Source organism: Callionymus lyra, chromosome 8 (genome assembly GCF_982586985.1).
Source record: "Callionymus lyra chromosome 8, fCalLyr1.hap1.1, whole genome shotgun sequence".
In the NCBI taxonomy this organism is placed as follows: domain Eukaryota; kingdom Metazoa; phylum Chordata; class Actinopteri; order Syngnathiformes; family Callionymidae; genus Callionymus; species Callionymus lyra.
Window position 1 is genome coordinate 7,900,983 of NC_141825.1, and position 27,614 is coordinate 7,928,596.

Below are 27,614 nucleotides of genomic sequence, written 5' to 3' on the forward strand. Positions count from 1 at the left end.
TTTGAAAATGTCCCTGTTTTATTTTCACTGAGCACTGTTTTATGAAGTCACTAGACTGTGTTTAAATCAAAAACAAAACAGCAAAAAGTTAGATACAATTGTGACACAATATTTAAAACTCAGTTCAAATCTAATGCTGAAAAAATGTACATTTGTATCAAAGACTTTTTCAAAGTGAGTAAGAATTCACAGATATTATTGTACTTTGTTTAGCTTCAGATGATGATCATAAAAAAAGTAATTTCTGAGGCTAATCAAAAGAATATAAGTTTAAACAAATGCACACAAATGTCATGTGTGTTATTCTTGAGTTTTCTCACTATAACTTCTCAAGAAAACATCTTAAAGTTTAATAGAAAATGGAAAATGTAGGAGGTTAAGATTCATGGTGAAAACAGCAATAGAAGCTTCTACGTGTTGTTGATACGATGGATCAAAGTCACATAAACAAGCTTCAGGTGAAAGTCTTGCGTAAACACTGTATTCAATGAATCACCTGCAGATGCTCTGGGGTGTGGAAGAGAAAACACTGAGCGACCTCACACTGAGCATTTCTAAGATTCCAGAAGCTAAAAACAGAGAAAGCAAGTGTTTAATATTTAACAAGTTGTTGTTCTTCAGTAGGTGAAGCTCTTGCTTTGAACTGATTGTTTTGGGAATAAAAACAAACTAATTGTTGATGTTTTTATTTAAAACTCTTTGGAAAAAAAACTCATTTTTAAGAAAAAATATTATTTTCAATTTGCCTTTTTTCCCCCAGAGTCATGAATCACAAGTTCAGGACATCATTAAAATTATCTAAATAAATTAATAAAAAATATAAAAACATAACACAATGTTTTTCTCTTCAAATATGACACTTATTAACTATCATGGAGCTTCATATGACCCTTGACCTCCAGAATGATTCAGTTTCACGCCACAGTTTTCTTCTCTCGGACCAGAAAGAATAATGGAAAGATGTATCCAAACAACACAAAGATCTGTGAGAGAAATCGTTCAAATAAACATGTTTGGAAACGATCAAGTCCAGGTCTCACACCTCCATGTTTGTTAAGAACCAGGATGAGATGATGTCATCTGTGTCAGGGGGTGAGGTGTGTTGTTTTGTGTCTCTGGATGATCCACGAGTGCAAGAGTGAGACACCTTGAGCTGCATCACTCGCTTCTTCTCCAGCCCTTAAATCCCCAGAGTTGCCATGAAAAATGCTGCAGGAAGTTTGTCTGATCTAGTCCCGTCTGTCGCAGGAACAAACTCATTGCAAACAAATTCCTCTTTTTCTCTGTGAAGTTTGAGACACAAACGTCCGATATTGACACACAATGAAACACATTGACACTAACTCTGGATCGGAGACAGAAATCCTCATTAACAACAAAAGATTAATAGTATTAATTAAAATAAATGAAAATATTTTTGTTATTTGCACTTTGTTCTTTCTTTCATCCACCTTTCTGTACCTTCTATAGTCTGCTGTAAACTGGAAATGTAATCTGGAGTTCTCCAGAGGGATTAATAATCTAATTTTAAAAATATATTTTTGGTAATGAAGGTCTGAGGACAACCTAGAGAGAGGTGGCGCCACCTAATGACCTCTAGAGACAGTGTTTCATGAAGCCACAAGAATAAACATTGTTTATGTAATAATACTAACGATTACTCAAAATCATTATTGTTACATCAGTGTGAACATCACAAACAGAAAACAACCAACCAAAAAGTTACAGCTATGACAGATTTTAAAGTAATAATTGGCGCAAATAACTTCAGGCTCAAAAATGTGATATATTATATTATATATACTGTAAATTACAATATATTTATTATGTTTCTTGATTGTGATGGTCATGTTTTGTTCAGTTTTGTATTTAGTTCTACTTAACTCTACATCATTCTTGGCTAAATACATGAATCGATTACACTTTAGTGATGATAAGTTTCTTGAATCTGGATAAAAGAAGCAAATGTAAACTTATTTTTGTTTGTTTTTTAGTCTCCTGTTCTAAAAATGTAATTTGTACCCAGATTAAAAAAACACCCATTATTTTAATCCAGGTACAGATACTGGCCAAACCCTGACGTGTTGGTGAAGCTTCATGAAACAGTGTCATATGTTAAGAGGTCAGTAGGTGGCGCCTCAGTTTAAAAATGTTTTAAAATAGAATAGTTTTTCAAAGTAATAGATTATACTGTACAGCAGAGAGTGACATCTAGTGGACTCTGAAAATAATGAAACTGTTTCATGAAGCTTCACTGATGCGTCATTACACCAAGAGCCCTCCAATAGTCCACATCATAATTTGTGATCATTAAAGAATAAAACTTAACGACATCTGTCAATCACTGATGACGAACACGGTCAATAGTGGAAGAACATGAACCTTCATCCTGTTTGACCTTGACTTTGACGGTTTAATCTCTTCTATTGACCTCTGGAGAAATCTTACCATCATCTCATCATATTCCATTGAAAGGTTCTGGTCCAGATCCACAGTGTTCTGACCTTAGTTGACTGACAGCTCAGTTTGGGTCAGAGGTTTGCAGAAGACAACAAACAAAGTGACTGAGCTGAGAGAAGCTTTTCATGAGCCGTGAACGAGTTCATTCATCCGTCCATCATGGACGCACAGTTGCTGCTTCACCAGTGTCTCGAGCTGCTGACGCTAGTTGGAGTTTAATTGAGCGAGAGTCGGACGTTGACCTGAACGTTCCGAGGTCCATTATGGACACATGCAAGCACTCGCCACTGACTGGGATGCTGATCATTCAAACTCCAGGTCTCTATGGACGACTGAAGAAAACATGATGTTACTGTGATCTGGTGATGACTGTTCTGTGTGGAATGTTCTACGCTTGAGAAAGTAAACCTTAAATACTCCAGTTTCCTCCCACACTCAAGAAATATTTTTAGGTTGAGTGAGTACCATAGTACTGTATTTTTCGTATTATGAGTTGCATTAGGCATGATGAGGCAACATAGTATTACCCCACAGGGCCCTGACAAAGGAGGCTAGTGTAGTAATACTACAGAGCCTCACAAATGAATACTATAGAGCCTTGTGGAGTAATACTTCAGAGCCTTGGGAGTAATACATCAGAGCCTCGCAAATTAATACTAAAGAGTCTTGTGGAGTAATACTTCAGAGCCTTGGGAGTAATATGTCAGAGCCTTGGGAGTAATACGACAGAGCCTCACAAATTAATACTATAGAGCCTTGTGGAGTAATACTTCAAAGCCTTGGGAGTAATACGTCAGAGCCTTAGGAGTAATACTACAGAGCCTCGTAAATTAATACTAAAGAGCCTCACAAATTAATACTACAGAGCCTTACAGAGTAATACTACAGAGCCTAACAGAGTAATACTACAGAGTTTAACAGAGTAATACTACAGAGCCTCACAGATTAATACTACAGGGCCTCACAAATTAGTACCAATTAGCCTTGTAAGTAATACTACAGGGTTTTGTAGATTAATACTACAGGGCTTCCCAGATAAATACTACAGAGCCTCGCAGATTAATACTACGTGAAGCGTGATGAGGCTACGAGGTATCACTCCACAGGGCCTTGACAACGGAGGCTAGCGCAGTAATACTACAGAGCCTTGCAAATGAATACTTAAGTCTTTTAGCGTAATACTACAGAGGCTTACAGAGTAATACTACAGATCCCACGCAAATTAATATTACGCAGCCAAGCCAATATATAATACAGAGCCTAACCGATTAATACTACAGAGTCTTGTGGAGTAATACTTCAGAGCCTTGCGGGTTAATAGTAAATAGTCTTATGGAGTAATACTACAGAGTCTCACGGATTAATACTACAGAGCCTTGCGGATTAATACTTTATAGCCTCGCAGATTAATAGTACATATTCTTGTGGAGTAATACTACAGAGGCTCACAGAGTCACAGAACCCACCCACATTTATATTACAGAGCCTGGTGGAGTAACACTTTGGGGTCTCGCTACTATGTGTACCACATACCGTGCATCAGTTTGTGGACTGTGAGAGAAACCAGAATAAATACAAGATACCTGAGAAAATTAAAGGATTTCAAAAGTCATTTAAAGAAAAATTCTGGTGTCAAGCGAACTGTTGTGTATATTCTGACCCTGATAAGGGAATGAATGTTGGTACTGATGATGCTCCTCAATGCTCGACTGCTCTGGAATCATGATACCAGAATCTAAAACTTCTCATCAACAATTGTTCACAAAAAATAATCATAATCTTCTTCAACAGCTACGAATCATTTGTCTTTTGAGTTTCAAAAAGTTCTGAAGGAAAGTGAAAAGACATCAAAGATGTGTTTGTCTGGGAATGATGCGGATCAGTTTAAGGAATGTGAGGTCAGTGGCAACAGTCACTCGAGGTAGTCGAGATGAAACTCTTGGTATTTAATAATCACTCTGCACGCTCGGTCCGAGCTGGAGGCCCAACAAGATGACAGACACGCCTGATGGTCCTGACGTTTTATTTCCAGCCTGTAAAAGGATATGGTGCCCCCAGCTCGGCCCGCCACGTCACTTAGTACCTCGGGCTCACTGGACCAGAGTCATCCGTCTACCATTCCTGTAAATACCAGACGAAAAACCCAGACGGGCCTCGGGCCGGGATGATGGGTGTCCTGCCCACAGGCTTGGTCATCAAGCCGAGGGTTTTCCACGCCGGGTTCACCACTTTGCAGGACAGCGTTTAAAGAATCCGTTGAAGGTCCCGGCAGGTCTTGAGTTTAATGTTCGATGAATGTTCAAAACTGTCTTTGCTAATAGAAAATCATGTAAAACAAGAGGCTTTAAAGCATCAACACCTTTTACTAGAAAAGCATGGAGTATACCTCTGCCAAGGAGTGAGTTACACATGGCTCAAACCAACACAAAAGTACAATTTGGACCATTTTCTTTTGCATATTCTGTAATGATTGTTTGAGTTATAGCAGTTACAGCTCGCGCAGTAGAACTCTAGCAATTATTTTAGAAACACAACTATGTCTTGTGAACACACAAACTTTTTCACAGCAGTGGTTCAGAGCCAGTGGTTTTATTTGGCTGAAGTACTAAGAAAACTATTTGTTTCCAGAAAAATAGAGCTGAAACTGACCCAGCACGGGACACTCTTGTATTTTGAAAAACAAACGCATATGCTGTATTTGGCAATGGCGCGTTGCAGTTGTACTTTTCTGACACTCGGGTCACCAATAACAAAATATTTTGACAGCACAACGTCTCCGGATTGTGGGTCAGCAATGCTTTTTCTATAGGTTTAAGGTTTGTCACCACCGACACTGAAACATCGAAGACACGATAAGAAAAACATTTTTCCCATGAGTCTCATGAAAGTTTGTCCATAATAGTAAGCGAGAAAAAGAAAAGAAACATTGACGTGATTACGTCTCTCAAAGGTGCAGCAATAGAGAAGCTAACTAGCTAAACTTGCTTGTGTGAGTCTGAAGTTTACAAAAACACCTGAGTCAATAAATCAGAATATAAGTCAGTCTCTCTCTCTGGATGCAGCTCTGTGTGTTTGAGCTCTGTAGGTTTTGTTTGACGGTATTGCTACTCCTTGGTACAGTCACTTAAATTGAGTCTTTGGATTTCTGTTTGCTCTACTTTTTAACGTTTGAGTTTTGGTTTTAATTGTTTAAAGTTGATGATGGTGCAGACACTCGTGGGTCGACATCTACACTCACCTTTGACTTTTTATTTGGTGCCACTTTTAGTCTCTGCTTCCTGTGTTGCAATTTTTTGTTGATTAGTACATTTTTTATACTGTTTATCTCCTGTTTTTGTGTGACATCAGCACATCTGCACTATGCTACGCCCTGCTAACAACAGCCAATAGGAGGCGCCACACTTTAAAGACGATTTACTGTCATGTTTGCCGGATTGAGAAAGGTCAACGCCCTCACTTGCCAGCAGGGGGCAGGCGCGTCTCTCCTTTGTAAACTAGTGTTTGAGAGACACACGGAAATATCCAGAACGTAAAGTAACATTTTTTTTTTTTTTTTTTTAGAATCCCTTATTTGTCCCGCGAGGGGAAATTCATTTTGAAATCTAAATGAAAATACAGTTTGAGTGAATATAAGAATAAAATACCTAGACAACAATATAGTGTCTAATAAATATGTTTGTGTACAATCGGATTAAAGGTGTGTTAGAAAGTGATATTCATGTTTTTATTGTGTTTAAACAAATCAAATGTAATTATTCAGACATGTTTCATACAAACATAGAATCCCAGAGTTTTAAATTAGTGGTAACTATTAAGGAGTGTAAAAGATTGTAACATTAGAAACACAAAGCAAAGAGAAATTAATAAACTCGTTTATATGCGTAAATACTGACGCAAACAAAACATCCGCCAAGAAGGGTCTAACGCCACCCAGTGGTCACATGTAAAAAAACATTTTGGTCTAGACGTGGAACCTCTGGTCTGGATGAAGAACTTCTGTTCTGGACGTGGAACCTCTGGTCTAGACGTGCAACCTCTGGTCTGGACATGGAACCTCTGGTCTGGACGTGGAACCTCTGGTCTGGACGTGGAACCTCTGGTCTAGATGTGGAACCTCTGGTCTGGATGAAGAACTTCTGTTCTGGACGTGGAACCTCTGGTCTAGACGTGCAACCTCTGGTCTGGACGTGGAACCTCTGGTCTGGACGTGGAACCTTTGGGTCGGATGTGGAACATCTGGTCTGGACGTGGAACCTCTGGTCTGGACGTGGAACCTCTGGTCTGGAAGCTGTACCTCTGGTCTGGATATGGAACCTCTGGTCTGGAAGCGGAACCTCTGGTCTGGATGTGGAACCTCTGGTCTGGATATGGAACCTCTGGTCTGGAAGTGGAACCTCTGGTCTGGACGTGGAATCTCTGGTCTGGATGTGGAACGTCTGGTCTGAACGTTCTTGACTTTAATCACCAACAAACTCTCATCGTGTTCATATCACTTTATTATTTCAAGACATTTATCAAATAAAAAAACACTTTCAACCCTAAAAGTGACAACAGTGACCTTGAACTGTGATGCCATATAAATACAAACAAAGGTTTTAAACTCTCATCACTCGCTCACGGCGCCGCCGTCGGTCTTGACCGCGTCCACGAGGAAGCTGAGCTCGTTGCACAGCGTCTCGTATCGGTACGACATCCTGATCTGAGCCACGTTAGAGCGATGGATGTCGTTGCCTTCGGGTCCGTCCTGCAGGTAGTTGACGCCGATGAAGTGCTTCTTCTCCTGCAGGAACATGAGGGTTGAGAACCTGTTCCTCTGTTGACGGACGATGACCAGGTGTGATGGAAGCTTACCTGGTGCGAGAGGCCGCTCTGCAGAACACTGTTCCTGGCTATTTCACACAAGTCGCAGGTGCTGAGCTTCCACAGCTGAGCTGCTATAGCGTACTCCTCCATCAGAGCCTCCTGCCAGGAAATAAGATGAATTATTGGACTTGTTTAAAAAACAGAAACACTTAGGAAGAAGTATTTGTGATTGATTTCGATATTTATATATCAGTGGCATGAGAATATTGAAGGTTTAGATATCAACAAATGTTGAAATTTTGATCATTTCAAATTTTGTTTTCATATTAGCTTTCAATTATTTTTTAAACTCAATAGTATTCAATTATTGTCTTGTCTCAGGGTCAAAGGTCAACAAATGACCTCCACCACTACATATGTATTAATGGCAGCATGGGAGGTCGTTGACCTTTGACCCAGAGACAATACAAGGGATAAATAAGTGAATGGGAAAATTATTTTCTTCTGAATTTAATATTTTTTTATTCGTAGTCTATATATTCAAAATAAAAATGTGGTATAATAGAGTCACCAGACAAAATCAACAGAGCACAGAGCAACTGGATCATGTGCTTTTACATCATCACATGATCGTCTGTGCGTCACATGAAAGACTGCAATTTAAAGAAAATTAAATTTAGAAAAATATATGATTGAATTAATTAAAATTAAAAATATCAAACTGTATGTAAAAAAAAATGTAAACAAAACAGAAATGATTGAATTAAATTATTCAACGAAATAATGAAATGCTTTAAAAAATTATTTTGAATTCAATATTAAAATGTTGGTATGATAGTTCGGTGCTCTGTTGGTTTTGTCTGGTGACTCTATTATACCAACATTTTTATATTGAACAAACAAGATAATTTCAAAAATATTGAATTTAGAAAAATATATTTTGGAATTATTGAAATTAAAATATAAAACTGTATGTGTAAAAAAAATTAAACAAAAGAACTACAAATAAAGAAAAAATAATTCAGAAAATGTATTTTTTGTATGATTTAAATATGAATATTAAACTATATGTGAAAAAAAAATCTTTTTTTTTTATTTAATTATATATATATATATATATAAAAAAAGTAATTAAATCTTTAAATCAACATTTAAAAGAAAAAAAAATCTTTCAACATTTGAAACGTTGAATAACTCAAACTCTGATGACACTGATGAACTTCCGTTAGTACCTTTGTGTAGTGGAACTGCATGGGGTCGTCGGTGGACAGCGACACACACAAGCCTTTCTGGAGAAACTCTCTGAGAGGGTTCTTGGAATATTCCAGGAACAGACTGTTGTTGCTGAGCGGAGACATGGCGATGGGAACCTGCGCCAGGTAGTAGAGATACTGCAGCACCGGACTCTGTGCAGGACACGAAGAGTCGTTATGAACAGATGAGGCTTCATGAAGCTTCAGAGTCCACCAGAGGTCACTCTCTGCTCTGTAATCTATTCCTCTGGACATCCAACGGCACTTACCATCGTTATTAAACTGAGGGCGCCACCTACTGACCTCTTAAACTATGAGACTGTTTCATGAAGATTCACCAGGTGATTAAGTTTTAACAACATGGAAAACATTTTTTCCAGATGGAGATTAGTAATGGACAGATGAAGGTCGTGAAGCCTCTAGATGTTTCATGAAGCTTCGTCAACACACCATCCCTTGATATAAGAGAAACTTGAAATGTTGTGTTCGTATGTGTAAAACAATTATGTGCATGTTTTTCCATATTTATTTATACCTGGATCAGAAAGAACTGTACTTTTTGGATCTGAGTAAAAATGATCTAAATATGAGATTATGAACCAAAAAACTTTTAAAATGATGAAGTAAACATCATGAAGTTTCATGAAGCGCCAGAGTAAATGTCATTCATTGAAATGTAACCTACTGCTTTAAAACATCTACACAACATATCATTTTTAATATACCTGGATAAAACTGAAATTGTACTTTTTAGATATGATTAAAATCATCAAAATATGAGATTATGAACCAAGTAAAAATCATGACGCTTCATGAAGCTTCAGATCCTAATAAGTGTCATTCTCTGCTATGTAACTTCTTGCTTTTTACATCTACACAACATATCATTTTTTAAACTGAGGTGCCACCTACTGAGTTATACAAATATGACACTGTTTCATGAAGCTTCGTCAACACATCTTCGCTTGATATAAGAGAAACTTGAAATGTTGTGTATGTGTGTATAAAACAATTGTGAGCATGTTTGTCTATATTCATACCTGGATAATAAAGAAATTGTCCTTTTTAGGATGAAATATTGATTTCATCAAGAAATTTCAAGACATTTTTACTTTTTGATAAACACAAGTAAAATGATGAGGCTTCTTGAAGATTCAGAGTCCACTTAATGTCATTCTCTGTTATGTAACCTTAAGTTTTAACGCCTAGACAACACATCATTTTTGAACCGATAGATAGATAAACTTTATTATGGCGCCACTTACGGAGCTTCTTAAATATGATGCTTCATGAAGCTTTACGAAGCTTCACCAGCGAATTGAGAGAAGACAACATGGAAAATGTGACGTCTGTCTCTTTTAAGCACTGTAGATGTATTTGAAACAGTACTTGAAGCTGCTGAGTAGAGAAGTACCTTCTTCAGGTTGAGCCCGTGCGAGATGTTGTCGGCCGTGAGGAACGCCGAGACCAGGTGAGTGATGGATCCTGCTTCACCACAGTGAGGACGGAACTGGAAGGTGTTGAGGCCTCTCTCTCTGGACGGACGCGAGGGAAGAGTCAACATCTGTTCGTATTCACCTCAGTGTGTGTGTGATGAAGGTTTCACGTACTTGCGCAGGTTGTTGAGCACCATGATGTTGGCGTACATGTAGAAGAGGTAGTACGTGTACGGAGGGTTTTCATCGATCACCCAAGACTCGGGCTTCGGGCTCTTGTAGGAGAACAAGTGGTCGCTGTGTTTGGACTCGTCGTCGACGCTGTCGAACCCAGTGACCTGGAGGAGAAATAAACATTGATCCACGTTATTGACCCGACAATACATATTATATACATAATATGATGTAATTACTGCAACAGATACAATAGGTAACTCAACAGTTAGCCAAACTAATATTTAGCTTTATAATATTGCATTACTTTATACTCTTTTCAAATAATTATCTATTGATAATATTAACTATAGTAATTATATTAATAACAATAATAATATTCATAATGTAACGGTACAATAATGCGAACGCTACAATAATAACAATAACAGTAGTGACAACAATAATAATAATAGAATTATAAGAATAATAACGAAAACAATAATAATAACAATATGCATTTAGTTAAAAGAGTCAACAATTATTGTTGTCATATAAAAAGAAAAGTTTTGCATGACAGAATAAAAAAAGTAAAGTAATAATTATGTTTAAATTAATAAAAATGTATAGTTAAATAAAAAAAATAATTTAAACAGTCATACAAAAGTATACCAATATCTGTCTTATTTATTTAAAATATTGAAATATTTTTTTCCAAAAAGCAAATAATTATCTTTAAGGCGTTTATTTTAAAAAAGCATGAAATAGTTCGGCGGCAGAACCGTTGGTACAATTGTAATAGTTTTTAAATTATTTTCTACGCAAACACGTGTATTGTACTGAATTAAAACAAATGAATGAACGAGTTTTTCCATTTGATTTTACTTCAAACTTACATATTTGAGGAAAATGTGCAGAGTTGGGTGTTTCTTTGGATTGACAGTTGCTTCAAAGAGCGGGAGGAAAATGTTTTCCAGCATCTTGGCGAAGTGTGGAATCAGTTTCTTTGACCTGAAGATGTCGCTGTAACACAAAAAGAAAAGTATCATCTGATTTTAAAAGTCTTATTTCCCTTCATGTTTAGAAAGTCTTTCTTTAAATCTATGAATAATTGTTCTTTTAATTACTTAAATACGTGTTTTTATTCTCGAAAATAGAAAGATAGCAAATATGTTTGGCTTTATCTGTGAAGTTTAATCCTGAAATACTGAGAGACGGAATAATTTAAGATAGCTTGTTTATTAGCTGATGCTAGCTCGCGCTGGTTTGCTTAGTTACATTTTTTTAAACAAAATTATTCAGAAAAATACATTTAGCCTCAAGTTGATGAACTAAAATATTTAAGTTTAAAGGAAAAGGGAAAGTTATCAATATAGTTCACATTGAAATCAAAAGAAACAGATTTTGTGCCAGCTAGCGTCAGCTAATAAACAAACACGATGTTAGCTCAAAACATTTGATTCTTACCTTAATATTTCTAGATTAAAATCCACACATGAAGCTTAAAATTATTTGTAATCCTTCTGTACTAATATTTAGAAAACATATATTAAATCAATGTATTGATCTCTTACATACAATTTTATGAATCATTTACGTTTAAACTAGGGACACCATTTTCTAAATCAGGAAATATATGACTTTACTATATTGAGTGGAGTTTTTGCAACATTTAGACCAATATACTGTAGTACTTTGATATTTTTCACATTACTGTATCGATTTCTATTTAAAAAACGTATTGTTATTTTTTTCTTGTTTTGTTTTTTATAATTTTTTGGGACTTTCAAATAATATTTTTGTTTTATATTAGTTATTTTACATGTATTTATATTTCAATTAAGTGTCTATAAAATAAAATCATTCGATTTTTTTCTTCTTTTTCTTTTACTATTAATATGCAAATATTCACAACATTTTTTCATTTTTGGATTTTAATTAAACTTCCTGCTCAGCCAAAGTAAGAATTAAATAAATCAAGATCCTGGGGATGACTGAGGACAAGAGGATGACATTAAAGCTTGTAAAGAACCAGGACCAGGATGATTTGTAAATACAAAAAAAAAAAGCTTATTTTTTTACCATAACTTACTAGATTCTGGGAACTTGAATCATCCACCTCATGTTGGGTGAGTGAACTTTATGTTGGATGAACCACGAGGCGAGACACTCCCACTCGCTGGCAGAGCGACCATAAATGGAAAGACGAGGTTCTGCATGTTGGTATTTGCTCTCCTCCAGTTCCGTCGCCACTTCCTGGACCAAAACCAGCACTTTTAGTCTCGCAGGATAAAACCCGGACGATGACTTCTCAGAGTTACCTTGACGAGACGAGCGAAATACTCTCCTTTGATGTAGTTGTCCGTTTTCAGGTAGATCTCTCGCAGCTCACTCGCTCCCACTGGGTTGTATTTTGAGTTGAACTTGTCGAAGCGATGGAACGTTTGTCTTCCCTGAGAACCACATTAAGAGAAACTGTCCACTGCTCATCCTCAAAATCTACCATCCAAGACCAAAGTCGAGGACATAGAAGCCAAACGTCGTCTGGTTCTACTCACGGCGTGAACATCCAGAGAGTCCACCGTGAGGTCGTACGGGTCCATCTTGAGGTCGTTGAAGACCTGCTTCAGGGTCAGCTTCTGGCCGTTCTTTTCTAGGACCACGCGGTCGGCCTCGGTCTGGAACGTGGTCTTGATGAACTTCAGCAGATGTTTCTGGTTCATGCACGCAGCGGCGTGGATGTGAGTGTCCACCTGGGGCGGAGATCTCATGGTCAGAACATTCCCTGCCTGAGAGAACTTGGAGTTTCTGACTTCTAACTAAAATCTCGTACTATCGAGAGAAGACGGTGACCTTCAACTGACCTTCCTGACGTTGTAGAAGTCTCGATGCGGGACACATTTCAGCTCCTTCAACTCGGCCATTTCGTTGAGCATTTCATGGAGGTAGAATTTCGAGGCCAAGAAGTTCAGACGTCTGTGACAGTAGGTTTTCCTGTTGAGCAACGGTCAACGATCAGAGGTCATGAGGATTCAAGGTCATTTCAAATAAAAACTGTGGACCTTTCAAGTAACAAATTCATTAAATACTTTGTGTCTAATGTCAGATTAAGTCAGATGATACCAAAGAACAGAGCAGTGAGAGAATACAAGTCCATATTTATGGTATCACTATGGAGTGCACGAATGTTCCTCCCATGATGTAACACTAATAGACTCAGGGACTTCATTCCTCGTGCTATTAGACTTTATCATTCTGAGTTTGGGTACAGGAGTGAAGTGAAAAGATGATTCTATTCCATGTTAATCTTTGTGTCCTTTTTTTTTGCGTTCTTTATTTGCACTTTGTCATTCTTTGCACTTTGCTTGTTTTATTTGCACTTTGTCCTGGTTTTTATGAAACTATCGTCTGCTGGGAGTTGAAATCCCGATCTAATCTATTCTAACCTCGTAAGAGTATATATTTCCCTATCATGTGTAAAAACCAGCTAATGGTCTTGGACCAGCGTGTCCTCACGTGGGGCCGTCGGCGATCATCGCCAGGACGTGGCTCAGGTCGATGGCGAAGGTCTCAAAGTCCGGGTAAGGCAGACCGTGAGGCGCCTCCTGCCTCAGAGCCTCGACGCTGTCGTAGACGTGCACGATGCCGTCCTTCATCTGGAGCTGGTAGTTGAGGTTCTCTGGTATTCCTTCCGTGGTGTAAGGGTCCTCGCCTTCACCCGGGCAGGGCCAGATGTCTAGCAGGGGTATACGAGGGAGATCATATTTTGAGGACTCGCTTCATCGTCCAAAACAAGTGTTGCGTCGTGGGCGTGGTACCTGGTAAGATCTCGTCCTCCTCGCGCCACTTGGCGTCTTCTGCTGTACGCAGGAACCGTGCGAGGGTCCTGGGGAACCGGTGGTAGGCCAGTCTGGAATACTTCTCCCGGATGAACAAGGCTTTCAGGAGACTACTAGCAGCCTGTTCGTAATCCTCCACCGTGATCTGAAATAAGAGACTCGTTCGTGAATCACGTTCGATCCGAGAGTTTTGTTGACGAGTGAAAGAAAAATTCATTGGAATCTCAAACTTTCATTTATTTATATTCAGAGCATAAATTATGTGCTACTGTTTAGTGAATAACCTTATGTTTGGTGCATTAATTCTATAATTGTAAAAGTCTATGTAACACTTTTTCCAACTTTATTTATGTTTGTGTTTGTGTTTAATGTCCGAACCTATTAGTTCCTGCTAAGACCTGTTTGAACCTCGGACGACACATATAGTGACACATAAAATCTGGGTTCACTGAAAATTTCGATCTCCAAGATTTTTGGCCAAAAATGTCAAAGAGGGCTTTTTCGGTCTCACTTTAAAAACGTTGAATCAATGCCAAAGAAAAGTTATGTTTTCATTGTGTGATTTTATCATATCTAATGGTAAGAATTTTTTTTTCGATTTTCTGGGTTGTTACCTCATTTTTCGGATTTCGGTTCTGGTTTAACTATTTTTATTTCACTGTATCATGTATTTTTTGGTGGTGATGATTCATTTTCATTTTGTTTGAAATGAATTAGTTTTCTTGATCTTTGTTTATCTGTTCGTCTGTTAGCAAATTCAATGAAAAAACAGAAGAAGGGATTTCAACAACATTTTTCAGGAAACGTCAACGTCTTTTGGTGAAATACATGAAACATAATTACAAGTCAATGAAGCTGATCATCACACTCAGAGCTCAGTAGGTGGCGCTCAAAGGATAACATTCATGCAGTGTTTAATTGAATTTGTGTTTAAAATGATAGTTCACCTGAAATTCAATAGTCACTCATGTTTTCATGTCGACTAATGTTCTTTTTAGAGTTATAGACAAAAGTGTTCATTTTAATGTAGCGACTGGAGCTCAGTTGGCTTCATCTTCGTCCAAAAAGAAACTTAAAAACCTCCAAATAACTTGAGAAAATAATACAACATTAGTCGACATTAGAGTAGAAAATGAGTGAAGTTTGAACGATCACTTTAAGAGCCGATAATAGAAGAGCGCCATCTAGTGGATTTCATGAAACCTCACCAGATGTTTCCCGTGTTGATTAAGAAAGAGAGAATTCTCTGAAATTCTTTAGTTACATTCGAGATTTAACTTTTCACTTTTACAGAATAAGAAACTTCACATTTTCTACCAGAGTAGTTTTTGTTGGTTTATTTTGAATTATTCCGAAGCAACATTTGCTTTACAAAATCAGTAAAACTCTTTGATACTTTAGTTTATTCCATTAACATCCTCATGTCAGACTCGTGTGGTTCGGCGTCTAATGAGAAAATGACTAATCTTGCAGGGAAAAGCTTTTAGTGCAACATTTATAAAATATGAGAACGATCCATTAGTGGTGATTACCCCGGCGCAGTAATCTCCGCTGATGGTCACTCTCTGGAAGTCTGGGAAACTCTCGTCCTCGGCAGCCACGGGGAGCATCATGGGAGCGAGGGGGGACGGGCCGTCCACGCTGCAGGGCATCTGCAGCGACAGCGAGCGCTTCAGCATGAAACCTCGTTTCCTGAGAATAAAACACGTTCATCGGCAAACGATATTCATCGAAGAGAGAGAAACATTTTCAAAAAATGGCTACTTCTTGGCCGACTCTTGAGAAAGCTGCTCCGCCATCTCCTTCTTCATGGCGCGCTCGCGGTCCTCGTGGAGGCCGATGGGACAATCTTCGGGGACGGTGAAGAGCGCCAGGGCCTCCTTGTTGTCCTCCTGCTTGATGGCGGACGCGTAAACCTTCTCAGCCAGAAGACGCACCTTCTCGTCCACCTCGGTCATCGACATCTTGGGGAAGAGTCGCTGGTTTTCTGCACGGAAACACACACTTTCTTGAAAATTTCACTTAAAAAAGATAAAAAAGAAACATGAATCATCTTCATCATTGAACACAGAAGTTTAACGGAACATTGAGTTTTACATTTGAAACGTTTGCATTTATTTTTAAATATTGTTATTTGAAGCATTTAATTATTTTTTTGAATATTTGTATTCAGTAGATCTTATGTTGAAAGGCAAAATTTGTTTTGTTTAGATTTTGTTTTATATTTTATATAGTTTTATATTCTAATTCCAATAATTCAAAAATATTTTTTCTAGATTCAATATAAAAATGTTGGTATAATAGAGTCACCAGACCAAACCAAACGAGCACCGAGCTGGATCATGTGATTCTACATCGTGCGTCACATGATTGGCTGAAAATTGGATCAAGGAGCTTGGTGCTCTGTTGGTTTAGTCTGGTGACTCTATTATACCAACATTTATACATTGAATTTACAAGACTATAAATTAAAAAAAATTGAATTTAATATATTTTTGAATTATTGGAATTAAAATATCAAACTGTATGTGCAAAATAAAATCTAAACAAAACGAACAAAACAAATTCCGCCTTTTAACATAAGAAAAAATTGAAGAACTATTGATATGCTTCAAATAACAATATTTCAGCAACAGATGTAAACATTTAAAATGTTCAATTCAATTATATAAATGTTGGTATAATAGACTCACCAGACTAAACCAACAGAGCACTGAGCTACTGGATCAAGTGCTTCTACGTCGTCACATGATCATCTGTGCGTCACATTATTGGCTGAAAAAGTAGCTCTGTATTCTATTAGTTTTGTCTGGTTTCATTAACATTTTTATAATTTAATTCAACATTTTAAATGTGCTTCTACGTCGTCACATGATCGTATGTGCGTCACATGATTGGCTGAAAGTTTGATCCAGTAGCTCTGTGCTCTGTTGGTTTAGTCTGGTGACTCTATTATACCAACATTTATATTGAATTTTAAAAGCTAAAAATATTGTATTTAGACAATTTATTTTTGAATTATTGAAATTAAAAATACAGACTCCATATTTAAAAAAAACAATTTTTTAATATTTAAAGTTTTTAATTTAGTTATCAAAGAAAGATCAAATTAAATATTTTTTAAATAAATTAATATTTAAATTAAATTAAATTAAATAAAAAATAAATAAAACGTTTGAAAAGATCAAACCTCGATTCTCTGAAGCCTCTGATGTGAGTTTTATCAACAATGTTTTTCTTCTGGTGAGAACGTCGTGAGAAAGAAAGTTTGGAATGTTCAACATGAAGGATCTTTAACCTTGTGATGGTTTGTTTTCTTCCATCATTGTAGGTCAAGTAGAGACTTGAACATTTGAACATGAGACCGGGGGGGGGTTATATATATATATATACACACAACATGTCGACTATATTACAGTAAACAAGTCACGTCTTGTACGCTGGAGTGTTTTCTTCCTTCACGTTGACTCAGTAAACAACAGTCTCTCGCATCAACAACTTTAACTCAACATTTATATTGAGTATATCCCAGGGTCACAAAGCGCTTAAATAATCAAAAAATACCCAATAAAATAAATACTTAAAAGGTCAAGACAACACCGAGTTAAACACAATAGTATCAGAAAATCATGGAAAAGCCTGCACGAATAAAAATGTCTACTTACTTACTTACTTATATAATAATAATAAATGTAACGTTTCAAAAGTTGAAACTTGAATTAATTAATATATTGAAATGTTTTTTTTTAATTGAATTCAATTCTTTCCATATTGAAGATTTTTATTTATAAATACAATTAATAATTTGTATATTTGAAAGTTGAATAAGTATTTTTTTTAACACTTGTATTGTCTCTGGGTCAAGTTGACTCGAAGCAACTCCACCACTATATTTATGGAAGCCAGGGAGGTCGTTGACCTTTGACCCAAAGACAACACAGGGGATACCAGAGACACTTTTTTTTCAGGCTTTCGGATCACCTTGATCCAGACATAACACAAGGGATACCACAAACACATTTGTTTTCAGGCTTTCGGATCACTTTGACCCAGAAATAACACAAGGGATACCACAAACACATTTGTTTTCAGGCTTTTGGTCACTTTGACCCAGAAATAACACAAGGGATACCACAAACACATTTTTTTCAGGCTTTTGGTCAGTTTGACCCAGAAGTAACATAAGGAATAAACAAGCTAATTTTTTTTTTTATTAATTATTTGTTTTACACATAAAGTTTGATAATTACTCGATGAAACTAATATTGAAATATTGATGGGAAATGGCTTTGAATGAAAATATTGAGAATTTAGAATAAATATTGGAAAGATTGGAATTAAAAAGTCAAACTCTACGTATAAATAAATAAAATGCACTAGTTTTCAACCGTTCCATATACTGTATATATATACAAAGGATTTAGTCTTCCTCATCTTGATATAGTGATGGCATTTAATTTTTATTAAAAAAAAGTACAAATATTGAAAAACTATGTTCAAAGTTTGAACATTTGACGTCACTGATTCCCGTTTGTATCTTTTCTAACTGGAAGAGACTCAAAACAAAGGTTCTGTCGTCGCTTCTTTAAATAGCTCCGTCTCCCGTCATCGCCGGAGCGTTAATCCTCCGTCGCTGCTTGTCGTCGCGGCCGTTAACGCCGTCGCCGTGAATCAACAGGTCGTCGGTTCTATTCCCACAGTTCATGACACTTGATAGTCTCAGATGACGCGGCAAACATTTTCTGACTCGTTCAGACTCGAAGCTCGTTGGACGTCTGGACGCACGTGTTGCTGTCGACTAAACAGCTGAGGATGACCTTGACCTTCACCCCCACCCATGATATACAGAACCATGTGTGTCTTCACGTGTTCTTTCACTCCTTCCTGCTCGACATGTAACATCTATTTCCTTTAAATCTTCAGTAAAAACTTAGTTTGTCTCGATCGTCGGTTTTTGATTTTAAGTGAAGAAAATTAATTTAACGTAATTTAAACATAAAATATGAAAATAATTCTGAAAAGTTACTTAATTTTAACATTTCTGTTGAAAAAAAACGTTTTTTTTTATTTTTAGATTAAAGTACTATTCAGAAGTTTACTTTATACATTTATGTATTTTTACTGATCATGTTGAACACGGCATCACCAGTCGATTTAAGCTGAAATAACAAACACTATTTTAAAATAGTATATAAAGAAATGAAAAAACAAACAATATAACTATCTATACTTTTGACATGAACTATTCAAATATGAAACATTCAAACATCAATTAATCCTACATTTCAAACATGCTGTTTCTTGTTCTTTGCTTTTTTTAAATAAAGTTTTTTTTTCCCAGGATTCCTCTGAAGTCCCTTACCTTCGTGAGCCATGATTGGTCCAGTTGTCGCTCACATGTGTCTCTGAGGACGTTTGTTGTTTCTCTCTGTTCCACGTTTGCTCTGAACCTCAACGTTTGCTCTGAACCTCGACTCTGACTGTTCACGAGCGGCAACAGCTTCTCTATTTTAAGATGTCGTCTCCGTGGTAACCACAGAAGGATCGAGTCAATGTTGGGCGACGAGGGAGCGACGGCAGAACCAGGAAGTTCATGAAACTATGATGTTTTTTAGATCAAGGATGAGAAACTTAATCATCTGAAGTATGATGGAGGATAAAAGTTTAAAAACATTTAAGAAAACATACAGTAAACGTCAATATACAAATTAAATATGTTTATAACTTTCATACAAATAAAAAAATATAAGATAAAAAAAAAGCAAATAATTATTTATACAATTTTCATAAAATAATTCAAAGAAAATATTAGTTGTAAATATTATACATAAAAATACCAATTAATAATATATATATATATAATAATAATTTATTAATAATTATTTTCAAATAACAAAAAAATAAACAAAAGTTTTTAAGAAGTAAAGTACTGTCCATCATGGATGATGACATCATCCTCTGAACACTGTCATCAGGGACACTAATAGACTCAGGGACTTATTCATCCATCCATCCATCCATCCATCCATCCATCCATCCATCCATCCATCCATCCATCCATCCATCCATCCATCCATCCATCCATCCATCCATCCATCCATCCATCCATCCATCCATCCATCCATCCATCCATCCATCTTTCCATCTATCCATCTATCTATCTATACAAAGATGATAATCTTAATACAATAATAAATATAATAAAAAACGTTTTGATATCTTTACATCACATTCATCAATTCTAACGACGTAATGACGACTTGTACAGTAAATAAGTAACTAAGTAAGTAAATAAGTAAGTTAGTTAGTAAGTAAGTAATAGTCACTTTAAAGATCTTTCTAGACCAGGGTCACAAAGTGCTTTAACAATAAAAAACAATACTCAGTTAAAATATATACTTTAAAAGATCAAGACACATAAGACAAACACAGGTCTCAGAAAATCAGCAAAAAGCACAAATAACAGTGAATATCATTCGATGAAACTAACTTCTGCGCAGCTTAACATGTATTTATTTAAAGCGATCTCACCTTTACTGAGGCAGGGCGTCGACTGCTGCTTGTGAAGATTCTCTCGACGTCTCATCCTGGACTGGATTGATTGACAGGTTAGTGTCAACAGGTTCAGAACCTTTCATAACAAAAATCATTGTCAAAAACTCCTGAGACACTTAAAAACACTTAAAAACATACAGTAGATAATGAACTATTACTAACTATAAATAAACTATTGTATTATATTATAACTAACTATAAACTATTGTATCATCAACATTTCAAAAGGTGATTTCAACACTTGTGTTTCAGGGAAGTCTTGCATCAGCAGCTGAAGAAACACACTTTATTGTTACTGATTCTTTTTTTTAATGTTTTCATGTTTGTTTTGTATTTTTGATCAAATACAATCATCACAAACAATTTTCTACAGTTACTGTTGTTGAGGATCTTATGTTAGTTGATCTGACTCTCGGAAAACCTCCACAATTTTAATGATATTTTTATATTTTCCTTTTTTTGGCTTGTACGCTGCAGATTTTGACAAAAGTCTGAATGGTTTGTTGATCTATGTATTGATCCATGTATTGATCAATGTATTTATCCATGAAAGGGTTATTGTACGGACAGACCTGAGGTAACATCAGATAAGAATCGTTAAAATGTTGTCCATCCAACATTGTTCTAGGGTTGATAAAGACGTGCCGCCACTTGAACAACTCGTTTTTGGCCGCCATGTTGAAAATAACCAACAGCCAATCAGGAACAACCTTCAAAATCACCCTCTGAGTGCTTTAACAGTTTTATCTCAGATGATATCACAGCTACGTTTATGTCTGTGCCCTTTTACTAGAATAACTAGTGATGTGATTGATGAAGCTTCATGAAAAAGAGGTCAGTAAGAGTAGAGACAGAAGAAATGAGAACACGATGAAATGATGAGAGTAGAGACAGACGAAAGGAGAACAAGATGAAATGATGAGAATAGAGACGGATGGAAGGAGATGAAATGATGAGGGTAGAGACAGAAGAAAGGAGAACAAGATGAAATGATGAGAGTAGAGACAGATGAAAGAACAACAAGATGAAATTATGAGAATAGAGACAGAAGAAAGGACAACAAAATGAAATGATGTATGTTGAGAGAGATGAAAGGAGAACAAGATGAAAGGATGAGAGTAGAGACAGAAGAAAGGAGAACAAAATGGAATTATGAGAGTAGAGACAGATGAGAGGAGAACAAGATGAAACAATTAGAGTAGAGACAGAAGAAATAAGAACAAGATGAAATGATGAGAGTAAAGACAGATGAAAGAAGAACAAGATGAAATTATGAGAGTAGAGACAGAAGAAAGGACAACAAAATGATATGATGTATTTTAGGAGAGATGAAAGGAGAACAAGATGAAAGAATGAGAGTAGAGACAGAAGAAAGGAGAACAAGATGAAATGATGAAAGTAGCGACAAAATGAAATGATGAGAGTAGAGACAGAAGAAAAGAGAACAAGATAAAATGATGAGAGTAGAGACAGAAGAAAGGAGAACAAAATACAATTATGAGAGTAGAGACAAAAGAAAAGAGAACAAGATGAAATGATGAGAGTAGAGACATGAGAAAGGATAACAAGATGAAATGATGAGAGTAGAGACAGATGAAAGGAGAACAAAATGAAATGATGAGAGTAGAGACAGAAGAAAGGAGAACCAAATGAAATTATGAGAGTAGACACAGAAGAAAGGAGAACCAAATGAAATTATGAGAGTAGAAACAGATTAATTACAGATTAATTACTAGTAATTTATTTTAATACAAAATCAACTGGTAACTTTGAACGAAGTGAATAAACTTGTTTCTCACGTTGTTGACCTTAAATACGCTGACGCTTCAAAAAGATCTTAAGCCAGGTAAGAATGTGGAGAAACACCTGGAGCGTGTTGCAACCTGAGCCGACACAGACTCTGCAGGTAAACGTCAGGAAACATAAGTTCTTGTTTAATTGATATAAAAGTGAGCAAATAAAGTCAAGTGTCAACAGACAATGGAGATTCTTTCTATTTGCTTGTCTTGTTGATTCTAGTTTGGTTTATAAAAGAACCTGTTTTAAACAAACTCATGAGAAACTGAAAACATTATCTTTCATAAAAGTATAGTAAAGTGTTGAAAATATATAAACACATTCTAGTCACACCTTCACACATCCTGTTACTTTCAGAAACAAAAACATATTAACAAGTTAAAACAATGATTGAACATCAATTCTCTACGCAATTAAAGTGTTTCCTGTTGATACGACACATTGAGGAGAAACGTTTAAACAACGTCGACTTGTTTTTCTTCTTTAAAAACATAAATATATTGAATTAGAAGAACTTACTGTTCGTGTCTCTCCGTGTTATCACCGCTCGCTGCTCGACAACCTTATTTGGCAACACAAGCCACGACTCCACACACACACGCACACACACACACATACACACGCACACACGCACACACACACGCACACACGCACACACACACACACACACACACTCACACACCCTCTCCCGACCGCAGCCATTGCAGGAAGTTCCTCATCTTGGGGGAAGTTCACGAGGAAGTTCACAGATAATAACTTGACGAAAACAAATACAATGAAGGTAAAACTTTTTATTGTGATTATATTACTACTACCAAAGAGGTCAAAGGTCAAAATGACCTCATGGTCTTTGATATAAACAGTTAATCATATATTTTACATCATTAGTTTTACTGTCTTTGTATTTTATTTGCCATTTTTATTTTTATAAGTTGTTATTGTATTTTCATTATTCTGTGTATTTAATTGAAAGAGTCACTTTACTGGCTTTTTGAACTGAGAACTGAATCTAGTGAATATTATTAGTAGTTATTACTTTTATTGAATTTATTTGAACAGATATTTTATTGAAGTTTATTTTTTAAACTGATGACACTGTTTCATGAAGCTTCATCGACACATCACTAGTTATAAATGAACTATTTTGGATGAAATAATAATAATAATCAAGAATAGAATCACATGAAGTTTGTGTTTTCTCAGGTTCTTTTCTAGTTTATTTTATTTCCAGATGATTATGTGTTATGTGTTATTATTATGTGTTTATTTTTGTAGATATTAATACAAACGTCTTTTATAGCTGCAACATTTCAAGGACAAATGTTTCTCCAACATTATTTTCACAAAATACAAAAATAAAACTCCGCTAGAAGCTCTACAGTCTGGTGTCGCCCCCACGTGGCAAAAATATGAATTTTCACTTTTGGTATATTTTTTAATATCTTCAGTATTTATACTTTATGTTTAAAATGTACACATTTAGTTCATTGCTTTTTCATCTGTTTGTTTTTGACATGTGTATAACTATTGTGCAAAACTGACCAAAGATAATATTTTACATGTTTTTTTTAGTTTTAAGTTTAGTCAAGTGAGTGACGTCAGACACTTTAAGTAAAGGTCTTGAATATTTTCTTGATTCTTAACATGACGTGGAAAAAAATGAAAATGAGAAAATGAATTTGTACTTTGTGAGATAAAATGATACATTAGAAAATAGGTTCTTTCTTTCTTTCACTTTGTTTCGTTTCCTCCAGGTACTCCATCTTCCTGCCAGAGCTTCAAAACAGCTTAAATTTGATGAGGAATAAAATAAATTAACTGAAAGTGTAGAAAATTGTGAATTACTTTTTTCCGGTCCTGGGTTTAGAGGAAAAACAGCGCCGATTTATCTCCTGCTGTTAATTAAAACTTTTTTTTTCAGAAAAATAAAACCACAAATACAACACATTTTCTTTTTTGTATTTGTATTAATAGTTCTAAATACATTTCCACATGATTAAATTAATCGATTAAATTCCCAATAAAATACACTAAGATATTCAACAGCAGCCCTCATATACAATTGAATTATATTGATATTGTTTACTTTCCCAGAGTTTAAAGTTCCCAACAAAAATGCTAAGAAAACACACACAAGCAAATAACTTAGTTCAAGTTTTTAAAGTGGAATGATTGAATTTATTTAAAAACATGTCCTTTAGTTTAAAGATGTTTTATTTTTGTGATTTTGTTTATAATATTTATCTTATCCCAGAAGAGAATATAGTGGAAAAAAACATGCATTTGTTTTTATTCTTTTGGATCAAATGAATGCATTTGTTTTTCATGCAGTTCCCACGAGCAGCCAGCAGGGGGAAAGGCAGGAACCCGCGGAGCAAGTGAACTAAACGCAAAATTCACATGTGTTTCGAGGTTTTGGAGCAGATTGAAGATGTATTTTTAGAAAGGAATGTACAGCATCGTGAGCGTCAATCATGTTAGGACATGAACATTTTGTTTCGACCTTCAAACCTGAAAGTACACGTCATGACGTCAAAGATCATCAACAAATGTTGCGTTATCTCACATATTCAGTTCAACAGAGGGAAGTTAAAGCAATTCAATTAATTTAAAAATAGCAGAAAAATGTTTTCCTTTGTTCAGGAATTCAAGCAAAAATCTTAAGAATCTTCTCTGAGCTGGGTTTTGCTCCAACAACCTGCTCTTCAGCAGAGATTCCTGCTCACGCTGGTACGGGAGTGTAGATAAAAGACATAAATATGAGAATGAATAGATAAAACTTGTGATGCCTTCATATGATTTATTAATATTTCTGGATATAAAAGATGAATTAAACGTTTATTACACTAACTCTGATGAAACGCTAGATGGCAGCAAAACTCTCACATGAGTCTCAAGTTAGTTAAAAAAATATGATTTTGTCACTTTATTGTTGTGTTAGTGTCAGAAACACACAAATACATTCGCAGTACTTGATAGATACATGTGGTAGATGAAGAATACAAAATACTTCACTGAAGTTACTCTTAATAACAGGCAGGTTCAGTGTGTAATTATATAGATATTATCAGTTTCATATGCCGAGTACACATTGAAGCAGCTTATAACACTTTTACAACACAATAGTGGCTTTAAGAATGTAAAAGGACTTTCTTATTACTCGTGATGTGTTGATGAAGGATCATGAAACAGTGTCAAAGGTCAGTAGGTGGCGCCATCAGATTATGAATGTGTACAGAATCAAATATAGAATATTTGTTGAAAGTAACATATTATAGAGCAGAAAGTGAAATCTAGTGGAAAACAATCATACCGTTTCATGAAACTTCATGAAGCTTCATGAAGCAGTGTTGAATGAGTTCAGTAGGAGGCGCCCTGAAGTAAGGTTTAAAAGAAATAGCTGTGCAATCTTGTGGAAAATAAAGATACTGTTTCATGAAGCTTCATGAAACAGTATCTTTATTTTATTTAGCGTCTATGTAAGGTTTATAAGTTTTAATATATATAGTTCAAAGACTAAAGAGCTATAGAGCGCCATCTAGTGACCTCTGAGATAAAAGATGCTTCATGAAGCTTCATCAACACTTGACGTTCATCTCTTCAGAGAAGGTTCTGGTTCAATCTCTCACTCGGATCCTCGAGCATCACAGAGAATTTATTGACTTAGTTTCCGCTTCACGTCGACTTCACCAAAGACGTTGTTGGAGTTTCCGTCAAGTCTGGATCTTCAGGAGGACATTCTGGTCGTCATGGCGACATCGTGGACGGAGCGACGGCGACGACCGTAGCCTCCGGAGCCCATCTTCTTCACGGGAGCAGTGGTGTCTTTGGACTTGTTGTGGATCTGGTACAGACGATGGAGCAGCTCGTGGTACGAGCAGGCGAACAAGAGACAACCTGGCATTGCTGACCTCTTGTGTCTCGGTGCTGCAGAGCTGGAGAAAAAAACAGGAATTGTTTTAATAAACGGATCAAGATTGAATTATAAATACTTTGAAATGCTACAATAATCAAGAAACTACATTTTTATTAATGTTTTAATCATCTAAAAAATTGATTTTTTTTTTAATTCTACCTCGATGGAAGTTCCAGGGTCTGGATGTCTCCATCTGTTGATGTATGGACGCGAGTCTTCATCCAGACTCTGAGTCTAAAGTGACACAAAACTTCATCAGACACACTTTATATGTTTCAATTATTATTATTTGTCTTCTAATCATTTTTGTTTGTTGTGGATTTGAAGGTGGTTTGATGATGTTATTTTTATGTGTGTAGCTTTTTTTTCATTCATTTTTATTAAAGATTATAAATGTGTTAAATTTGTACGGAAAATCCACCAGATGCAATTATTATTATTATTATTATTAATAATTAGTATTATTATTAATATTATTAATTATCATTATTAATAATAATAATAATTATTATTCATATTATTATTATTAGGTACATTTAGTTGTGATCCATTATTCTAATATATAATTTTAAAAAATCACATTTGAGACAATTAATTAAATTTAAAAAATGAATAATACATTATCATTTTAGAAAGACACAGTTTCTATAATTTAATATAATATTTGTTAAAATAGTGATCATAACAATAGCAGTAATAAAGTAGTACTAGACAACTAAAATACAGACAAATAAAATAAATCAATCAAATCTACACAATGGAATGTTAAATAACATAGAACATTAAATACATAATATTAATTAAAGAATTAATTTTAGTTTTTTATTCTAATAATTTTTTCTCCCATTCACTTTATAAATGTACTTTCACAGCTTTTACTTACACGAATGTGCAGCATCAACATGATTTATTTTCTCTATGACGACAAACAAATATTTCTTACCTTCTTCTCAGGTCAGCGTCTCGAGCGGCGTCTCTGTCCACGGGCAGAGCTGCCGTGACGACAACACAGCAGATGAGAGTTTGCAGAGTCAACCTCATCTCGACCTGTAACCAGGACGACCAAACTGTCATGACACAGAACCTCTGCAAGTGACTCCGACCTTTGATCCACGCCAGGTTCTCTTACCTGAGACTCTTGTTCTGTTGAGGTGAAGGTGGAGGTGGTTCAGGGAAGTCGGGCCCTCAAGACTGTGTTTAGGATGAGCTGGAGTCTGAAGATGACCAGCTGACGTCGCAGGATTTATAGTGTGAGGGAGGGAACTGCACCTGAATGCCAGGCCCAGTGGGAGGGTCCGAGGACCAGTTCACGTCGACCCACATCCGCCCCACACGGACTCGCAACTCTGCTGCAGATCTCAACAACTTTGATAGAGTTAGAGACTCTCGTGGATCCAAACAC

The 27,614-nt window shown here is 36.0% G+C and overlaps 2 protein-coding genes across 4 annotated transcripts; both read right to left on the reverse strand.

Annotated features, from left to right (window-relative positions):
• Positions 1 to 6,938: 6,938 nt before the first annotated feature.
• On the reverse strand, positions 6,939 to 22,907 carry ampd3b (adenosine monophosphate deaminase 3b). 3 transcript variants are annotated; one of them, XM_087796987.1, is made up of 16 exons: positions 22,816 to 22,907; positions 20,476 to 20,575; positions 15,709 to 15,931; positions 15,477 to 15,636; positions 13,924 to 14,089; positions 13,622 to 13,841; positions 12,970 to 13,099; positions 12,664 to 12,858; positions 12,427 to 12,558; positions 12,198 to 12,361; positions 11,002 to 11,128; positions 10,127 to 10,290; positions 9,931 to 10,051; positions 8,496 to 8,669; positions 7,312 to 7,422; positions 6,939 to 7,240 (listed from the first exon to the last, which is right to left on the reverse strand). In XM_087796987.1, exons 2-16 carry the CDS (start codon positions 20,528 to 20,530, stop codon positions 7,067 to 7,069), a joined length of 2,316 nt encoding a protein of 771 aa, XP_087653113.1. In that variant the 5' UTR covers positions 20,531 to 20,575; positions 22,816 to 22,907; the 3' UTR covers positions 6,939 to 7,066. The 3 variants fall into 3 exon arrangements, with proteins under 3 accessions (XP_087653113.1, XP_087653114.1, XP_087653115.1); XM_087796988.1 differs by lacking the exon at positions 22,816 to 22,907 and adding an exon at positions 22,299 to 22,320; XM_087796989.1 differs by lacking the exons at positions 20,476 to 20,575; positions 22,816 to 22,907 and adding an exon at positions 19,307 to 19,488.
• Positions 22,908 to 25,901: 2,994 nt separating this feature from the next.
• On the reverse strand, positions 25,902 to 27,413 carry admb (adrenomedullin b). The gene is made up of 4 exons (XM_087797985.1): positions 27,342 to 27,413; positions 27,156 to 27,259; positions 26,372 to 26,446; positions 25,902 to 26,231 (listed from the first exon to the last, which is right to left on the reverse strand). Exons 2-4 carry the CDS (start codon positions 27,251 to 27,253, stop codon positions 26,024 to 26,026), a joined length of 381 nt encoding a protein of 126 aa, XP_087654111.1. The 5' UTR covers positions 27,254 to 27,259; positions 27,342 to 27,413; the 3' UTR covers positions 25,902 to 26,023.
• Between the last annotated feature and the right edge of the window lie 201 nt (positions 27,414 to 27,614).